The following is a 16,582-nucleotide window of genomic DNA, read 5'->3' on the forward strand; positions in this document are numbered from 1 at the left end:
GGGTGGAATTCAGGATCATTTGGATCGAACTGAAATTCTCAAGGATACTCAGCATGGTTTTGTAAAGGGAAAATCATGTTTAACAAATCTGGTTTGCTATTTTGAAAGGGTCACTCACGAGCTGGATTTAGGGAATAATTTCGACATTGTTTATTTAGATTTCAGCAAAGCTTTTGACTCAGTCCGACATGAGCGGTTGCTTTATAAGCTGGAACAGGTTGGAATCACTGGGAAAATCCTTAGATGGATAGAAGGATGGCTTCAGGGCAGGAGGCAGAGGGTTGTGATAAATGGCTATTCCTCAGATTGGGTTGATGTAAGAAGTGGGGTTCCCCAAGGATCAGTATTAGGACCACTGTTGTTTTTAATTTTCATAAACGACATTGATGAAGGGATAGAGGGCGTGATGTCTAAATTTGCAGATGATGTTAAAATTGGTAGAGTAGTTAATGATCACTGCCAAGCTGAGCTTCTTCAGAGAGACCTAGATAGACTTCAGAAATGGTCAGAAAAATGGCAGCTGTGCTTTAATCCAACAAAGTATAAGGTATTACACCTGGGAAATAGTAATCCCAAAAAAACTTATTCACTTGGTGGAGTTCAACTAAACCCAGTACTGGAGGAAAGGGATTTGGGTGTTATGATACGGTCAGACATGAAATTCTCTGAGCATTGTAAACAGGTTGCAAGGAAGGCCCATGGTGTCCTATCGATGATCTATCGAACTTTTGCAAATAGAGATAGGGACGTGATAATGCCATTATATAAGGCTTTTGTTAGACCGCACTTGGAATACTGTGTTCAAATATGGAGACAGCACCTAAAGAAAGACATCGAGCTTCTTGAAAGGGTGCAAAGAAGGGTAACTCGCCTGGTGAGATCGACAAAAGGGCTTCCTTATGAAGAAAGACTTTGAATATGTGGGTTGCAGAGTTCGGAAACTAGACACCTTAGAGGCGATTTGATTGAGGTGTTTAAGGCTCTGAGAGGTATCAGTAAAATGAATGAGGATAAAATTTTCAAGATTATAAATGATGCTAGAACTAGGGGACATAAATTCAAGTTACGGGGGGAAATGTTTAGATTGGACTGCAGGAAGTTTTATTTTAGCCAGCGAGTTATAAATTAGTGGAATAAGTTGCCTTCATGGGTGGTAGAGGCCGACAGTTTGGGGAAATTCAAAGGTCATCTGGATAGTACTTTCGGGTAAGGGAAGCGCATAGGATGATAGGTTTAATTTCCTTTTTTTTTTTTTTTAATTAATTATTATTATTTAGTTATTTATTTCATTTTATTTATTTATTTTTTTTTTTTGTTTTGTTCGGATTTTTTTTTTTTTTTTTTTGGCTGGTGCAGCATAAGCCATAGGCTTTCTTGCACCATGCGGCCGTTACTAATACTAGATAAGGGATAGCATATCTGCTTATCCTTGCAAGTTGTCTGTGGAACACATTCACTATATTCTGATATATATAGTGAATATTCCCCCCATGCTCATGTTTAAAATTTGAGATGATTGAACAGTGAGAAGTGTGGGAATTTTTAAATAAGAGTGTGGAGGAGTATATCAGTTATCTCCACAGGGTGATCTGGGTAACATATTCACTATATTCTGAATATAATAAATATTTGCTGGAACAGGTGCAGAGAAGGACAGCCAGATTGGTGAAGGGAACAAAAGGGTGCTCTTAAGCTAGAATGGCTTCAGTTCTGCAAATTGCAGCTTTCTGGAGACTAGGCACTTGTGGGGCCCTGGCAGTTATACTGGAGAGGCAAAAAAGGTAACTGAACAATTGCATGAACAGTTTATAATATGGCTGATTTGGTGATCATATATTCCATTTTTGGCAAGAGTGATAGTGGAGAAAAGGAGAGGGGCATCAACAGTTCCACTGTTGGTTAATTAATGGCACTTTACATCTAAAGCAGCATCATGGACTAAAGAGGGATTGAGGTGTCTCACTCATTTTGGGTTACTGTTGACCAAAATGACCCCCAGCAGAATGGAAGGGTTAACTAGTTGCAGTGCTTTTTTTGTAAAAAAATAGGCCAGTACTCATTCTTTTCTCTCAGGAAAAATTGAAAATTAAAAGGATATGAAAAGTACTCTAAGAATTTTTTTTCCTGATATTGTTACTTTAGTAGTAATGTTTTTAGAATAAGAACAACAAATTAAGTATATTAACACAGTTTATTGAGCATAAATTTATTATTCAAGTATATAAAAAAATAAGTAAAATGTGAGTAAAATAAGTAAAAAATAATAACATAAGTAAAAATAATTTCATAATACAGTTTTTGTAGAATATTCCAAATTTTTATTAAGTTCTCATCTGACGCCCTATGCCAGGGGATGGCAACCTTTTTTGAGTGAAGAGCCATTTTTGATCTAATTAAAAAAAGAAAAAGAAAAAAAAAGAGAATCCGAAGAGCCGCACCTCAGCTCAAGCTGGGAGAGGAGGAGGAGGAGGAGAAGGCGAGAGTTTTTTAAGAAATGGAATAGAGTGGGAAGGTGTTAATTAAAAAAATATGTATTTTGAAATATTATTTATTAATACTGAAAAAAACGTTGCAAACATCCAGTTAGGTACAAATTAATGTGACTTTTGCTGATGAACTTCTTGAACGAGTCTCTCAACATCATGCGAGTATGTCGTAATTAAACATGCTGAACTTTAAACATGCTTGCCTTGTTTGAACGACGGTTTCTTGATTTATTTTTAATATAGTTCATGTTCCAAAATATTTGCTCGCAGAAATATGTCAAACCAAAAACTGAGAAGTCCAAACGCAAATATTTTCAAATTTATATATGGGTCCGGTAAGCTACTCCACACATCGAACACAATTTGGTCTGCATGTTAAACTAATCTATCGCCGTCCATTTGTGTAGAATTGCAAGGGCAGCCTCTTGCCCAAATCCTTCAAATTTCAGTTTTAAGGCATTTTAGTCTTGCACTCCACATGTCTTTAATTTTTAAGTCCTCTTAACTCCATTTCAGATTGTGCTTCATGTGAGCTGTAAAGTTAAAGAACCGCAGTTGCATGTTAAAAGAGCTGTACGCGGCTTGCGAGCCGCAGGTTGCCGACCCCTGTCCTATGCCCGATTTCTTTTCTTCCTCTTTGTGTGTGTCGGTTGATGAATGACGTTTCCGAAGCAGCCACGAATCGACATACTTTGCTGCCTCAAAGCAGATCAGTGGTAGGCTTACAATTTTAAGAAACAGTAGTGAAGAAACTATTTTTCTCATCAACGAAGCGCTGGTGGGGCTGGCGATCAGATTAATTTGTGAAAATCCTTGTTCACATTCACTTGATGAAATTGGTATCATAATCAGAGCATTTATCAATTCTTCCAAAACCTTCTTATCAATTAGGTATCCACGAATTGCAACTCTTTCATTTAACTGTAATCTAATTGACAATTTTCTAACTTCATTTTCACCAAATGTCAACAATTCGTGTTAAGGTTAATACCTTCGTTGGCCTCGTTTTGCGTCTCTCGTCATTGGTATTGTCACTAGTTCTTAAATTTGAATTTTTTTCTTTTCTTTTTTTTTTTTTTTTGAAAATGTCCAAAATGACGGTAATTCGGATATTCAGGTACTGTGACCATGTAAACAGAGATAGAGAAAATTTACGGAAAAATGTGGATAACACGCTTCCGCGAAACAACAGATGGTTATTTGTCTGGGTAAAAGAATATCACTTTTCTAATTCTCGAATGAGGAGCTTACAGTTGATTCACAAAGGTGTCCAGCCTATGGCCCGCGAGGAAAGTGAACTAAAACAGCATTTTAAATTTTGTTAATTATCAAAATTTAAATCAAAAGTTAATTATCAAAAAAATTCTCATTAAATGTTTTGTTCAGTAAATGTAATTGTGTATTGTACTTAATAAAATTTCCGAATATTTTCAGTTTTACTTTTACATGCAACAAGATATGGAAAATGTAACACACTAAAGAAATCTAACTTTGAATTTTTTTTTAATACGGCACCTGTACGGGAAAAGTTTGGACACCGCTGCATTAGAAGGTGGATCAGAGTCCATTGGGAAAACATCTTGATCTGCTCACTCTTGACTAGTATGACTCCTCCATATGTGGGACAGGTTTTACCAGGTACCACTAAGTTGTAGAATGCTTCAGCTCAGCGCCTCCATAGCCAGGTGGGCAGGAGCAGCAGTGCGCAGCACATGCCTCTTGATTAGACTGGGGTTCAAGCCCATGACCACCAAATACGGAGGATGCGGAAAGGTCAGGGAATGACCATCGCATATCCCGGGAGCAATATATAGTTAGTTGCTAATGCTCCTAAAAACCGAATAACAACAATGCTTCAGCTCTCTTAATTCACGCAGCAGCACTAATTGCCTGAAGGCCAGAAATGCAAACAGTGTGTACCAAGTTAATTCTCTCCTAATCCGTTCGCTATATAAAATGTTCTTCACTCAAAAGGAAACTATTTTAAATGCAGCTTCCAAGGGGAATTCAAAATAATTCGCTATAAAAGGACTTCGTTAAACAGAGGTCTGACTGTGTAATTTAGAATTATAAAAATGGTTATACAGTTTTATATAGAAAATATCTTAACAATAGACAGTAAAAAATGCAAATTTAGTTAAGTAATTTTAAGCTTATTTGAATAGTAGGTAAACATGTGAAAAATATTTATGGAATATTACAAATTTCGAAGTGCACTGCATCCAAATGTCAAACGTCACTGTTAGTAGAGGTGCCGATATGCCATACCGTTGTGTACCGTCCCAAAAAAGCACTCACTAGTTGTATTCAGGGGTATCAAGCATCAGCTCTATTCAAGATTAATGTTCAAACTTAGTATTATAGCCATATATGAGATATGTCACAAAATTAATGAGACTAATTTTATAAAATGTGACATGGCAGGACTGTGCATGTATACTGCACATTAACATGTACAGGCACTCCCTGGCTTATGTAATACTTGATTTATTATTGTTATTATTATTATTAATATCCATATGATGCAAGGAAGCTTGAGGCTTATGCTGCACCAGGAAAAAAAAAAGTTCCTGAGTAACCCTGAGAGAGAGAGAGAGAGTGAGTGAGTGTGTGTCAAAAGTAGAAGGGAATCACCAAGAAAGAGAAGAATAATGATATCCAGCTCAGGACCCTGGGTGTGCCAAGCCCATACTCACCAGATGTGAGCCCCCAGGGTTAGATTTACGGAAATTCGACTTTACATAAGTTTTTGCCAGCACATGATATGTATTTTGAAACATGAAATGTAAGAATAAATGGAGGCATTGTGAAAATATCGTAATGTGAACCCAATAACACATTGTTTTTTTTTGGTAATTCATTTCTAGACCTTGGAAGTTGAAATTTTTGCTATATAACTAAGCTATTTATCTCTTTAAAAGATCATTTTTATAATAGAAATTGCACTACACTTTCATCGTTATCATATGTTCCGTTATAAGAATCAATTTTGTGAACACCTTCGTGATATTTTTCTAAAACACATTTCTGGAGGTCACTACCATAAAACAATAAAAACAATTTGCACTTTCCAGTTTATTGGGCTTTTCTGTTATCACAATCTATTATAAACTGGTAGTAAACTCAATCTTATTGCATTTATAATAATACTGATAATTCTGTGGGTTTTTACGTTACGGTATTATGGTGAAATGAGTTCCCTTCACTGAAATCTTCAATTATATAAAAAGCATAAATAAATTTTCAGAATCTTCTCTTCATTCCTATTTCCTTATTACAATGGTGAAGGGGACCAACAGAAAGTGCAAGTGCTGGCAGTGCTAGGAAATGAAACAAAATTGATTTAGAAATGAAGATGATTAAGAAGTACGAAACAGGACAAAGTTTGTCATCTATTGCACGGAATTAGGTCTCACTGCTTCAATAGTGAATACTATTTTAAGGGACAGTGTGCTTATAAAAGAACATGTTAAAGGACCAATGTATTTAAGATCAACAGTGATCACCATACAGCATTCAGGTGCTATATTGAAGATGATAAAGCTATTAATAATATGGTTAGAAAATCAGATTCAGAAGCAAGTGCCCCTGTGTCCAATTGCCATTCAAGCAAAAGCAAGAAGTATTTATGAAGATATTAAGGATAAGCATGGCAAACTCCAAGCCAAGTTCATGGCAAGCAATGGGTTGTTTAACAAGTTCAAGCATCGCAATGGTTTCCAAAACATTAAAATATGCGGTGAAGTGCCAATTCTGGAATTGCAGAGGAATTTTGTGATGTGTTGGAAAAAAACCCCTTCTAAATCTCCACAGCCCTCAACTTCTGCAGTGGCATGCTTATCAGCTGGAGAGTTAATTCTGGCAATGATGCTCAAAAGGTAAAACTTTCTGAAGTTGTGCCCATCTCCCCTCTCTTTTTGTAATTTTTGTAATTTTGTACACTTTTGTAATTTTTCCTGCACATGAGATAAAAAAAAAAAAATTGAATAAATAATTCTATTTACATGTTTGTCGAACATCACTTTTTTGCTTCAATCAAATTCAGTGCGCATAGTTTGGAGTGCTGCATAAGCATTTAGGGAAATTCCAACTAACGTAAAATTCGACTTATGTAGAGTTCTGTGGAACGCAACCCCTACGCAAGTTGGGGAGTGGCTGTATGTAGGTTGACCCACCTCTACACAATGAGTGTAGTTATGCCTCATTGCATCCAGTATGTGTGTCGAGCCATCGTGAAGTAAGCAACCATGTGTTTGTTCACTGTATCATGAAAAATAGAGCAGAAGAATATCAAGCAATGTTAAATGTTGGAGATCAAATTTTATCCCAAGCCCAAGTTTTCCAATGGCACAAGGCCTTTTTGGAAGGCTGTAAAGCTGTTGAAGATGAAACACGCACAGGGAGCCCTTTTTTTTTTTTTTTATGTAAACCCCAAACACGAGAGGTATTAGACCTATAGTACTTAGTACCGTGCTTGGGTTGGAGGTTGAGAAGAAGAAAGAAGATATTTGTTGACATTGGACTTGAACTTCTGTAGACTGTAATTTTCAGGAAATACGTATGAAGGAAAGTTGTTCCAGAAAACAGCAGTTGAATGAATAAACGAGAAAGATGAAAAGTTGGTTCTGTGAGTTTACAGTAAATGGATGTTGGCTGGTGGCGACACGTGTTCGGACTGTTTTGAAAGAGACAGCGGGAATTATAGACGCCAATTCAGAAGAACAGTGCCCATGGAAATATCTGTAGAAGAGGCATGCAGCAGAAACAGAACGTCTATGAGACAGTGAGTGGAGAGACTCTGTTAGAGATGAATCATTAATTAACCTAACTACCCTCTTCTGAACAGAATCAAGAAGCCTGAGGGAGGTTTTGGGGGCACCACCCCAGATGTGGAACAATATTCCATGGTAGGGCGGATTTGCGATTTGTACAGAGTGAACAGCTGTTTGGAAGAAGAGTGATGCCGAGAGTGAAAGAGAAAACCAAGTTTTTTAGATGCAGAGGAAGCAATATTTGTAATGTGCTTGTACCAAGAGAGGTTAGAAGTCAGAGTAATCCCCAAAAGAGATATATCATTTTGCCTAGAAATCAGAGTGTCACCAAAGATAAGCGTAGGAGCAGAAGGATCCTTTTTGCAAGATATAAAACAAGACTGAGTTTTAGAAGGATTGAAATCAACTAAGTTGTCTTTGCCCCACTGGAGAATTACCTGGAGATCGGCATTTAAGGAATTGGTAGCAGATTTTCGAGAAGTTGAAGCTGATTGAGCTGGGCAAGGTTTCTCAAAATGGAAAGTGGAATGCAATGTGCTATCATCGGCAAAACTATGGATAGGATTTCCAGTCAATGGAAGAAGGTCATTAATATACAAGAGGAAAAGAGTGGGGGAAAGAACTGAACCTTGGGTGACACTGGCATTAGTGGAGAAATTAGAAGACAGAGAGCCATCTACCATCACCCTCAGTAAGCGATCAGAGAGAAAACTGGATAACCAATTACAAAAATCAGTTGGCAAACCATAAGATGGAAGCTTGTTAAAAGACCTTTATGCCAAACATGATCAAAAATCTTTCAGATGTCAAGAGCAACTGCTTGTGTTTCACTGAACTTTTCCATTTAATTAGTCCATAAATGGGTAACATAAGCCAGAATATCACCAGTGGATCGACACTGACGGAATCCATACTGGCGATCGTTCATCAGACGGAAGGTTTCTAGGTAGTTTAAGAGTTGGCGGTTAATTGATTTCTCCATTACTTTAGAAAGAGTAGAAGTAATTGCAATGGGATGATAATTGGATGGGAGGGATTTGTCACCCTTTTTAGGAACTGGCTGGATATGAGCAAATTTCCAAGTAGAAGGAAAAACACCTTTGGAATAAGAAAGTGAAAAAAGGTGGCAAAGACCAGGAGTAAGTTCAGGAGCACAGGTTTTGAGAACAAGTGGAGAAATACCATCGGGACCTGGAGCTTTCTTAGCATTAAGATTCGTCAAAATCCTTCTGACATCCTTTTGACAGAAGACCACAGGAGGCATTGAATGGAGTGTGTTGGGAATGGTGGGAGGTGTTTTACCAAGATCATTAATACATGAGTTGGAAGAAAAATGGGATGCTACCAAGTCAGCTTTATCCTTGGCTGAAGTGACAACAGAACCGTCTGGTTTGGACAGAGGTGGGAGCAGAGATGGGCAAAAGTTGCGGCCAATAGCTTTGGCAAGAGACCAGAATGCTTGGCTACCATTAGGGCAAGAAGCTAGTTTTCTACTCTTAGCCTGTTCAAACTCTAGTTTGGACTGGTTAATAACTGCTTTGCAATTGTTGTGAGCTTTGGTGTAGGGGGAAAATGAAACTGAAGAATTAGAAATAAGCCAAATACGATATGCAACATTCTTTTCTTGAACAGCCTTAGCACATTTATTGGAAAACCAAGGTTTAGATAAAGGATGAGATTTTAAAGTGGAGTGTGGGATAAAGGATTCCATTCCTGCAAGAATAATTTCACTGACACGATCTGAGCAAATGCTGACATTAGAAGTTTTGAAACAGTAATCCGACCAAGGAAAATAAGAAAAGAAATCTCGCAGGTCATCCCATTTTGCATTCTTGTAATGCTGAACAACATGAGGTTGGAAATAGCAATGAGATAAAGGCTCCATTGGAAAAGTGAGAATCACCAAGATGTGATCTGAGGCGCCTAAAGGACCTCTCACTTCAACTGTGTACTTAGAAGGGTTGTTTGTGAGAAAAAGATCAAGTGTGTTGGCTGTATGGTTAGGATTGTCTGGTATTGTTGTAGGTAAATGAATAATCTGTGCAAGGTCATTAGTAATTGCAAAAGCCTCAGCATCTCAATCAGCTGGGACACTGTGACTAGAAATTGGGAGCCATCTGGAGTTGTGAACATTAAAATCACCAAGGAAAATTACCTCACTGTTAGGAAAGTTGGACTGGAGAAAGTCAAGTTGCAAAGAGAGGAAGTCAAAGAGCTCCAAGTGATTAGTGGAGTTGGGAGAACGGTTGAGACAACAGATGAATTTGACACAATGAGGTAGAGAGATTTTAAGCCAGAGAAGATCGAAAAGAGGAGATTCCAAATTACCAAGTCTCTGACAGGGAATGGAATGGACATATGCACAAGTATCACCTTTGAGGCGAAAGGAATCATTCAGCGAATAATTTGGGCAACTGAGATGAGCAGTAGTTGAATCAACTGATAACTGAGCTTCTGTCAGGAAAAGTACATGGGGTTTGGCAGACTGCAAGTGGAAATGGATATCGTTGAGATTAGAATTCAGACCTCACATATTTGTGAAATGAATTAGGAAGTGTTTGGGAGGTTTAGATCTTTTCGCAGATAAGCTTACTCTATTAGTTTGACAATTCATGGTGTATTCGATAGTAAGAAAAAGTGGTTGGGACATGGTGTATGAAGTAATGAAATTTTTGGATATGGCGTACATGTGGTAAGAATATACCCAGATCCTTGACATAACGTGGCCTCGACAATGCTCCCCGCATACACACTACTCGGACTCCCTCCAGTCACCAGCTGGCAGATTAGAGGTAGCAAGATTATACACTAGCTGATCCGGAAGCCTCCTAGGGAGCTACCAATAGGTTCGGTCCGGTGTACTAACTAGCGGCCAGCCTGCGAACACTGTTTTAGAGCTGTACCCTTGAAATGTAAGGAAGATTGGATCTTGCCACGATGTTCATCATAACCTCAAAAGTCATCAATCATACTGCATGATGGAAGAGATGGGGAAGGGTTGACCGGAACTTAGCTCTGGTGACTAAACATGGGTTCCACCTCTTCAAGCCTCCAATAAGCAAAGTGGTGGTATTGCACCGGTTGATGAGAGTCATCTACCACCTCGTACTGCCTGGTAACACGGAGGGGCGGCATTCCTCCATGTGGTGTGGGCGCCACACCTCGACCCCTGCTTACGTTGGTTCACACCTGCGTGTTCACCCACCATGGAGGTTATACCCAGGTTTACTAACAGTCTCACCATCGTGAAGGTGCAAGCAGAGAATTTGGCTGTCACAGACCATCCGGACTTCGCCAAAATTGGGTCCACTTGAACTGAGTGTCACCTGAATATCAGTTCCATCAGCGTTTTAGACTCTCAGGTAGCAAGTACAGCTTGTCTGGCATATCTGGCCCTGTCTGAGAAACAACAGAGGAGAATGTGGAGAGGGTAAGAGCTTCGATTGTGTCTGACCAATGGTATATACCTACTCAGGTGAATGCTATGCAAGATTAATAGCAGGTGAGCTGAGCATGAGTCACTGAGCTATCCATGACATTTTAGGAGAGCATTTGGGCATGCAAAAAATTTGTCCGAAAATGGTGCCAAAAAATCTCGCTGAAGAACAGAAGCAAAATTGGAAGAATGTGTGGCTTGACTTTCTTGATTGTGATGTCGAAACAAACTGAGTCGGAGTTCCTTCAGTGAGTGTTAACCGTTGATGAAACATGGATTTTTGAGTATGACCAAGACACAAAAAGACAGAGTGAAGAATAGTATGCTGCAAATTCTCCATGCCTGAAGAAAGCGGAAATGAGCAAATCCAGAGTCAAATTTATGTTCATTTTTTTTTTTTTTTGATGGAATGGTGCACAAAGGTGTTCGTGCCTCAAGGTAAAACTGTTAACCACACTTTCTACCAAGAAGTCTTTGAATGGCTATAGAAAAGAGTTCTGTGTGTGTTCAACCTGAAAAGGCCAAAACCTGGATTTTGCATTACAACAATGTACCCTGCCATCGTGTGATGTTTGTTATGGAGTTTTTGATCTTCAAAAACATTCCAGTGATCCTGCAACTATTGTATTTCTGAAATCTGTTTTCCATGTAAATTTTATCTTTTTCCGAAAATCAAGAATTGCCTGAAAGGATATCATTTTGGGACAATTGGCAATATTCAGAGCACTATAACTGATGCACTTAGGGACCTCACAGAAGAGAAGTTCCAGCAGTGTTTTCAGGAATGTAAGGAGCACTGGTGGCAATGTGTAGCTTCCTTGGGAAGCTACTTTGAAGGAGAGTACCTTAATTTGTAGAAAATTTTACAGTAAACTTTTTTATGTAGTGAGTCTCATTAATTTTGAAACAGACATATGTTATAATGTAGGAAGAGGGATATTTAGATATTTTATGTGTTCACTGGTTGATGTGCTCATATTGCTTTCTTTTCAGTATACATTAAGGCTCATTTCATCATATACTTTAGCAGTGTGCTTTAGTTCAAAGATTATTATGGTTGATAAAGACAAGATAGCCTTGTTAAAAGCTCCTGGGGTTTTGTATATATTATGATGGTGATTGTATGGACAGATGATTAGCAGGGAAGGCCAATGAATATTGGAATAAATACTAATAATGAATTTACTGTAGCAATTTGATATATTCTGTGTTAATATTATTATTTTTACCTTGATGGTTGGTATGATTTTTAGAATTGTTAGGCTAAAAATAATAAATTCATTAAATTATTCTACATACAGAAATTGTGGGGGGGGGGTTGGTGGGAGCATGATGTTGTTTGTGATGCTGAATGGAAAGTTACATTTAGCAACATCCTGCTGAATTCCCTATCTTAGGTTTTCACGATACAGTGAGAATGCATTCTGTTTATCAGAACTTTGGCTGCGGCTGGTTTCCACTCTGTGGGACTGAATGAGTTTTAGTCAGTGCACTGCTTGAGTACACCTTTTTCCTGTTAACGAGACTGTTCAACGATGGGATTTACTATTGTTCTTTTTTTCTATCATATATGGGTTGACTTGGTTGGTATGCTGAACAGTGTAGTTAGTTGTATCTCCAAAGAGAATCGTGGAAGTTGATATCCACAGAGTATTTCCAATCCCCTGATCAGATAGGAAGATGTCATGATCATGCATTTAGTGTGCTCCATTACCTAGCAATAGTGGCATTACCTATTACCTAGCAATAGTGGCACTGAATGGGTGGGGCCCTTGATTGTGTTGGCTATATCCACACTTTGTCATGCTTCAGGTGAATTGACCTCTGCAGTCAAACAAGCATTTCCTTGTGCCTCTCCTTATTGACACCTTATTGTGCATTTCCTTATTCTCAGGAATAAAGTTGGGCACGATGCTCTGCCATTTGCAAAAAGACTCCAAATAGCAACTTCCCTTCGAAGCAGTCCTGCCAGAACTAATTGGCTCTCAGTGACATTGGAAATTCTAATTGGAAAATCTACCTTTTATTATATACTAACATCATCAACTGCAGAGGCTCACATCTAGTGAGTATGGGCTTGGAAAACCCAGGGTCCTGAGCTGGATATCATCATTCTTCTCTTTCTTGGCGATTCCTTTTTACTTTTCTCTCTGTCTCTCTCAGGGTAACTCGGGAATTTTTTTTTGCTGGTGTAACATAAGCCTCAGGCTTCCTTGTACCATATGGCTAATAATGATGATAATCATAGGATAGATGATTGTCTTCGAAAGATTATCACAGGTCACATGTGATGATATTTCAGAGAAGATCCAGATGATTATTTAATGCATGAATGAGCTTGTCCTTGATCCTCATGTCATCATCACCCTTATCAGTATTCTTGGTACAATGTGTTGACAGATGCAATGCATATTCATATCCTTACCAGCGATGATGTGCAATTGTCAGTTGAAATTTCAAATTTCTTTCTGTTGTCTCTGCCATTTGATGATAATCAGAAAACAATCTTGTGTTTGTTTTAGATAGTACTTTTGAAATGTTTGAAGCCATCCTCTGATAATTTAAGATTATCTGTGGACCTACTCTTTCACTCAAACACTTTGTATTAGGACATTTTTGATTACTATACACTATCTGAAATGGGTCCACATCAATTCATTGCAAAATAATTTGTTGTATGATAGTTCAATACAGGACAATTTGTTTACGACAGTTCAATGCAGGACAATTTGTTTAGGACAGGTCAGTGCATGACAGATCACAGTATGCAACAATTCAGTGCACGACAGTTCAGTGTATGATAGTTTAGTGTACAAGACAATTTGATGAATGGCATTTTGCTGTACATGACAGTTTGGTGAAAGACAATTGGTGACTAGAACAATTTGGTGTATGCAGTAATTCAGAGATTGGAAATTTAAAAAAAAATCAATGAAGTGAAAGGTTTAGGAAACAAGAGAAATTTTGACAACTTAGAAAGGAAGAGTGTAGAAATTAAAATAGAAAATAATATTTTTTTATCCATTTATTTTGTATAAACGGATCCACACTGATCCTTCTTATAGGCAGTTTGGAAAGTTAGATGCGCCTATTTCAGCATGACTCTGTCCTTTCTAAGACCTTTAATCCAGGTAAGATTATTTATTAATTTATTTTTTTACCGTACCTACTCAATTGAATGCTGTGTTTTTTGAGGAACATGAATTGGTTGAGGGTTGGGAAGCTATAAGAAAATTATGGGTGCAGAAACCAGGTTAAAAGAACAGAAAGGAATATATTACCACTGTGAAAACTGTTAAAGCCATGTGCTGTTTTAGTAACATGGCCTGGTTGAGGGTTGTGAAGCTAGAAGAAACTCATTAACACCGAAACCACAGGAAAGGAAAGTTAATGAAGGTAGTTTCCTTTCTCTTTTATGGAGAACTCTGAAGCTTGCTCTGTTCTAGAAACATGGATTTATGAGGGTTGGAAGGTGAAAGAAATTTATTGACTGACACAGAAAAAAATGTTACCAGGCTGCTAATTTTTTTTAATTTAATTATTATTTTATTTTTATTATTTTTTTGAGGCAGAAGAAACTTATTAATGGAGAAACTACAGGAGTAAAGCAAAATTATTGAAATCACTTTTTTTTGGGTGGGGAATTTTCCAGCTTACGCTATTCATGCAGCATGATTTGGTTGAGAGAGTTGGGAAGATGAAAGAAATTAATTGACTGACACAGAAATAACGAAGAGTGAGTAAAATGAAACTTGACAATTTTTACCTTTTTTTTTCTTTTAAAGCTGTTGTAGCTACTGTTGCTTTGTTACCATGGACTGACTGAGGGTTGGAAAACCAGAAAAAAATTATGAGCAAAGAAAAGAAATGAAGATGACCACTATGAAAGTTCTTGAAGTCATATGCTAGTTTAGTAACGTGGTTTGGTTGAGGGTTGGGAAGCCAGAAGAAAGCACAGGTTGCAAACCGAACATCAGAAGATGCACATTAACCAGCCGGCATCCATTAATGATTTCTACTTTTGGTCTTTGGAACAACTGTCCCCATATGTATTTCCTAAAAAAATGCAATTTCCAGAAGTGAAAGTAAAGTGCGAACAAGGTTCTCTTGTATTATAATCTTTAACCTGTCCATGGCACTTTTTTTAAAAAGTGCCATGGAAACAAAATAGAATGCGCATTTAAAAACAAATGCGAATAGTATGCTCCATCAAAAATATAAAATACCAAGAATGGCATTGGGATCACAAATTCACCATTTGTGGCATGGCATGTTAAAAGTTTTTTGGATTTTCTGTCTTGCAATCAAAAAATCAACACTGAATTTTCCCAAAGAATTAACTGAATTGTTGTAGCCACCAGTTGTCTTTCACCAAATTACCAAAGTACACCAAACTGTCACATACAGGAAAATGTTGTTGACCAAATTGTTACACATCAAATTTCAAATACAGAGAAACGTCATTCACCAAATTATCACATACGGAATTGTCATGTGCTGAATTGTCACATACAATGAATTTCCATGCACTGAATTGTCTTGCAATGAATTGACATGATTCCATCTCAAAGGTTTCTGCCAGCAGTTTTCTCATTTACTGGCAAAATTTGAAATCGCCATTCAAAAATCTTTAGTGCATTAGCTTTCTTTGGGACCTATCGTGCCTACTAATCTAATAGCAACTAAACAATTCTGTTAAATGTGTGTGTAAGGACCCGCATGACAAGACATTCATGAGCATTGAAAATATAGAGTGATATGGTTGTAAATGGTGTTTCAAAAAATTCTGACAAAAGCAAATACTGCTACACTGTGGCATGTATTTGCTTTTGTCATAGAATTTTTTGAAGCTACTTTCTGCAACTACATCACTCTATATTTTCCATGTGGACTTGGGCATATTTTGTAAATTTTGTTTGTTTTGTTTATTCTGTAAATAAAGCTATATTTTCATTATAGTTTTAGTTACAGTTAAACAATAAATTTGGAAAATATAATACTTCTGATTACTTAAGGATTCTTCCTTATACTTCATGAAAACATTTTATCTTAAATCCTTTTATTCTAATTTGTTTTTAGTTGCACCTGTTGCTCAGAAAGTAAGGAGTCTTCGCCTAACAAAAGATGATTTTGATATTCTTAAAGTTATTGGACGAGGAGCTTTCGGAGAGGTGAGTAACTTCGTTGCAAGTGTATTCGGTGTAAAATTTAAACTGTGTATAACAGCATATAACATACAGTTAATAAAAGCTGACAAATTTCAGGAATGAGGGAATATATACTGATTTCCTAACTTGACTGTGATAAAGTTGTTATTGGTTGTTCTTATGTTTGGCACCTGGAAATTAGTATAATATATCCGTTTCATTTAACACAAGAAAATTTTGAAAATTTAGTTTGGATTTTGTATTTATTATTTGATACCTCTCCTTAGTGATAAAATAGGAACATAAAAACACACACACACACACACACACACACACACACACACACACACACACACACACACACACACACACACACACACACACACACACACACTCTCTCTCTCTCTCTCTCTCTCTCTCTCTCTCTCTCTCTCTCTCTCTCTCTCTCTCTGGAAGTTACATGAAGACTATGTGCAAATTAGGATTCTGTTGTTTGGCTTCATCTGAAAACAGCAGTTGTTGTCTTTTTCTTTTGTTGAAGAACTGCAAACAAAGGCTCAATTATTATTACTAGCCACATGGTGCAAGGAAGCCTGAGGCTTATGCTGCACCAGCCAAAAAAATTCTGAGTTAGAGAGAGAGAGAGAGAGAGAGAGAGAGAGAGAGAGAGAGAGAGAGAGAGAGAGAGAAGAATGATGATATCCATCTCAGGACCCTGGATGTGCCAAACCCATACTCACC

At 37.5% G+C, this 16,582-nt stretch overlaps 1 protein-coding gene across 1 annotated transcript in view; it reads left to right on the top strand.

Annotated features, from left to right (window-relative positions):
* LOC150088463 (serine/threonine-protein kinase Genghis Khan-like) overlaps positions 1-16,582 on the top strand; it is a 905,682-nt gene that overhangs the window by 130,664 nt on the left and 758,436 nt on the right. Inside the window, exon 2 of the mRNA XM_090370169.1 lies at positions 15,774-15,865. Within this exon, the coding sequence (XP_090226295.1) occupies positions 15,774-15,865 (92 nt within the window). The remainder of the gene's footprint in view (positions 1-15,773; positions 15,866-16,582) is intronic.

The sequence above is a fragment of the Mastigoproctus giganteus genome, chromosome 3, assembly GCF_048544385.1.
Source record: "Mastigoproctus giganteus isolate SK-2022 chromosome 3, ASM4854438v1, whole genome shotgun sequence".
Taxonomy (NCBI): domain Eukaryota; kingdom Metazoa; phylum Arthropoda; class Arachnida; order Uropygi; family Thelyphonidae; genus Mastigoproctus; species Mastigoproctus giganteus.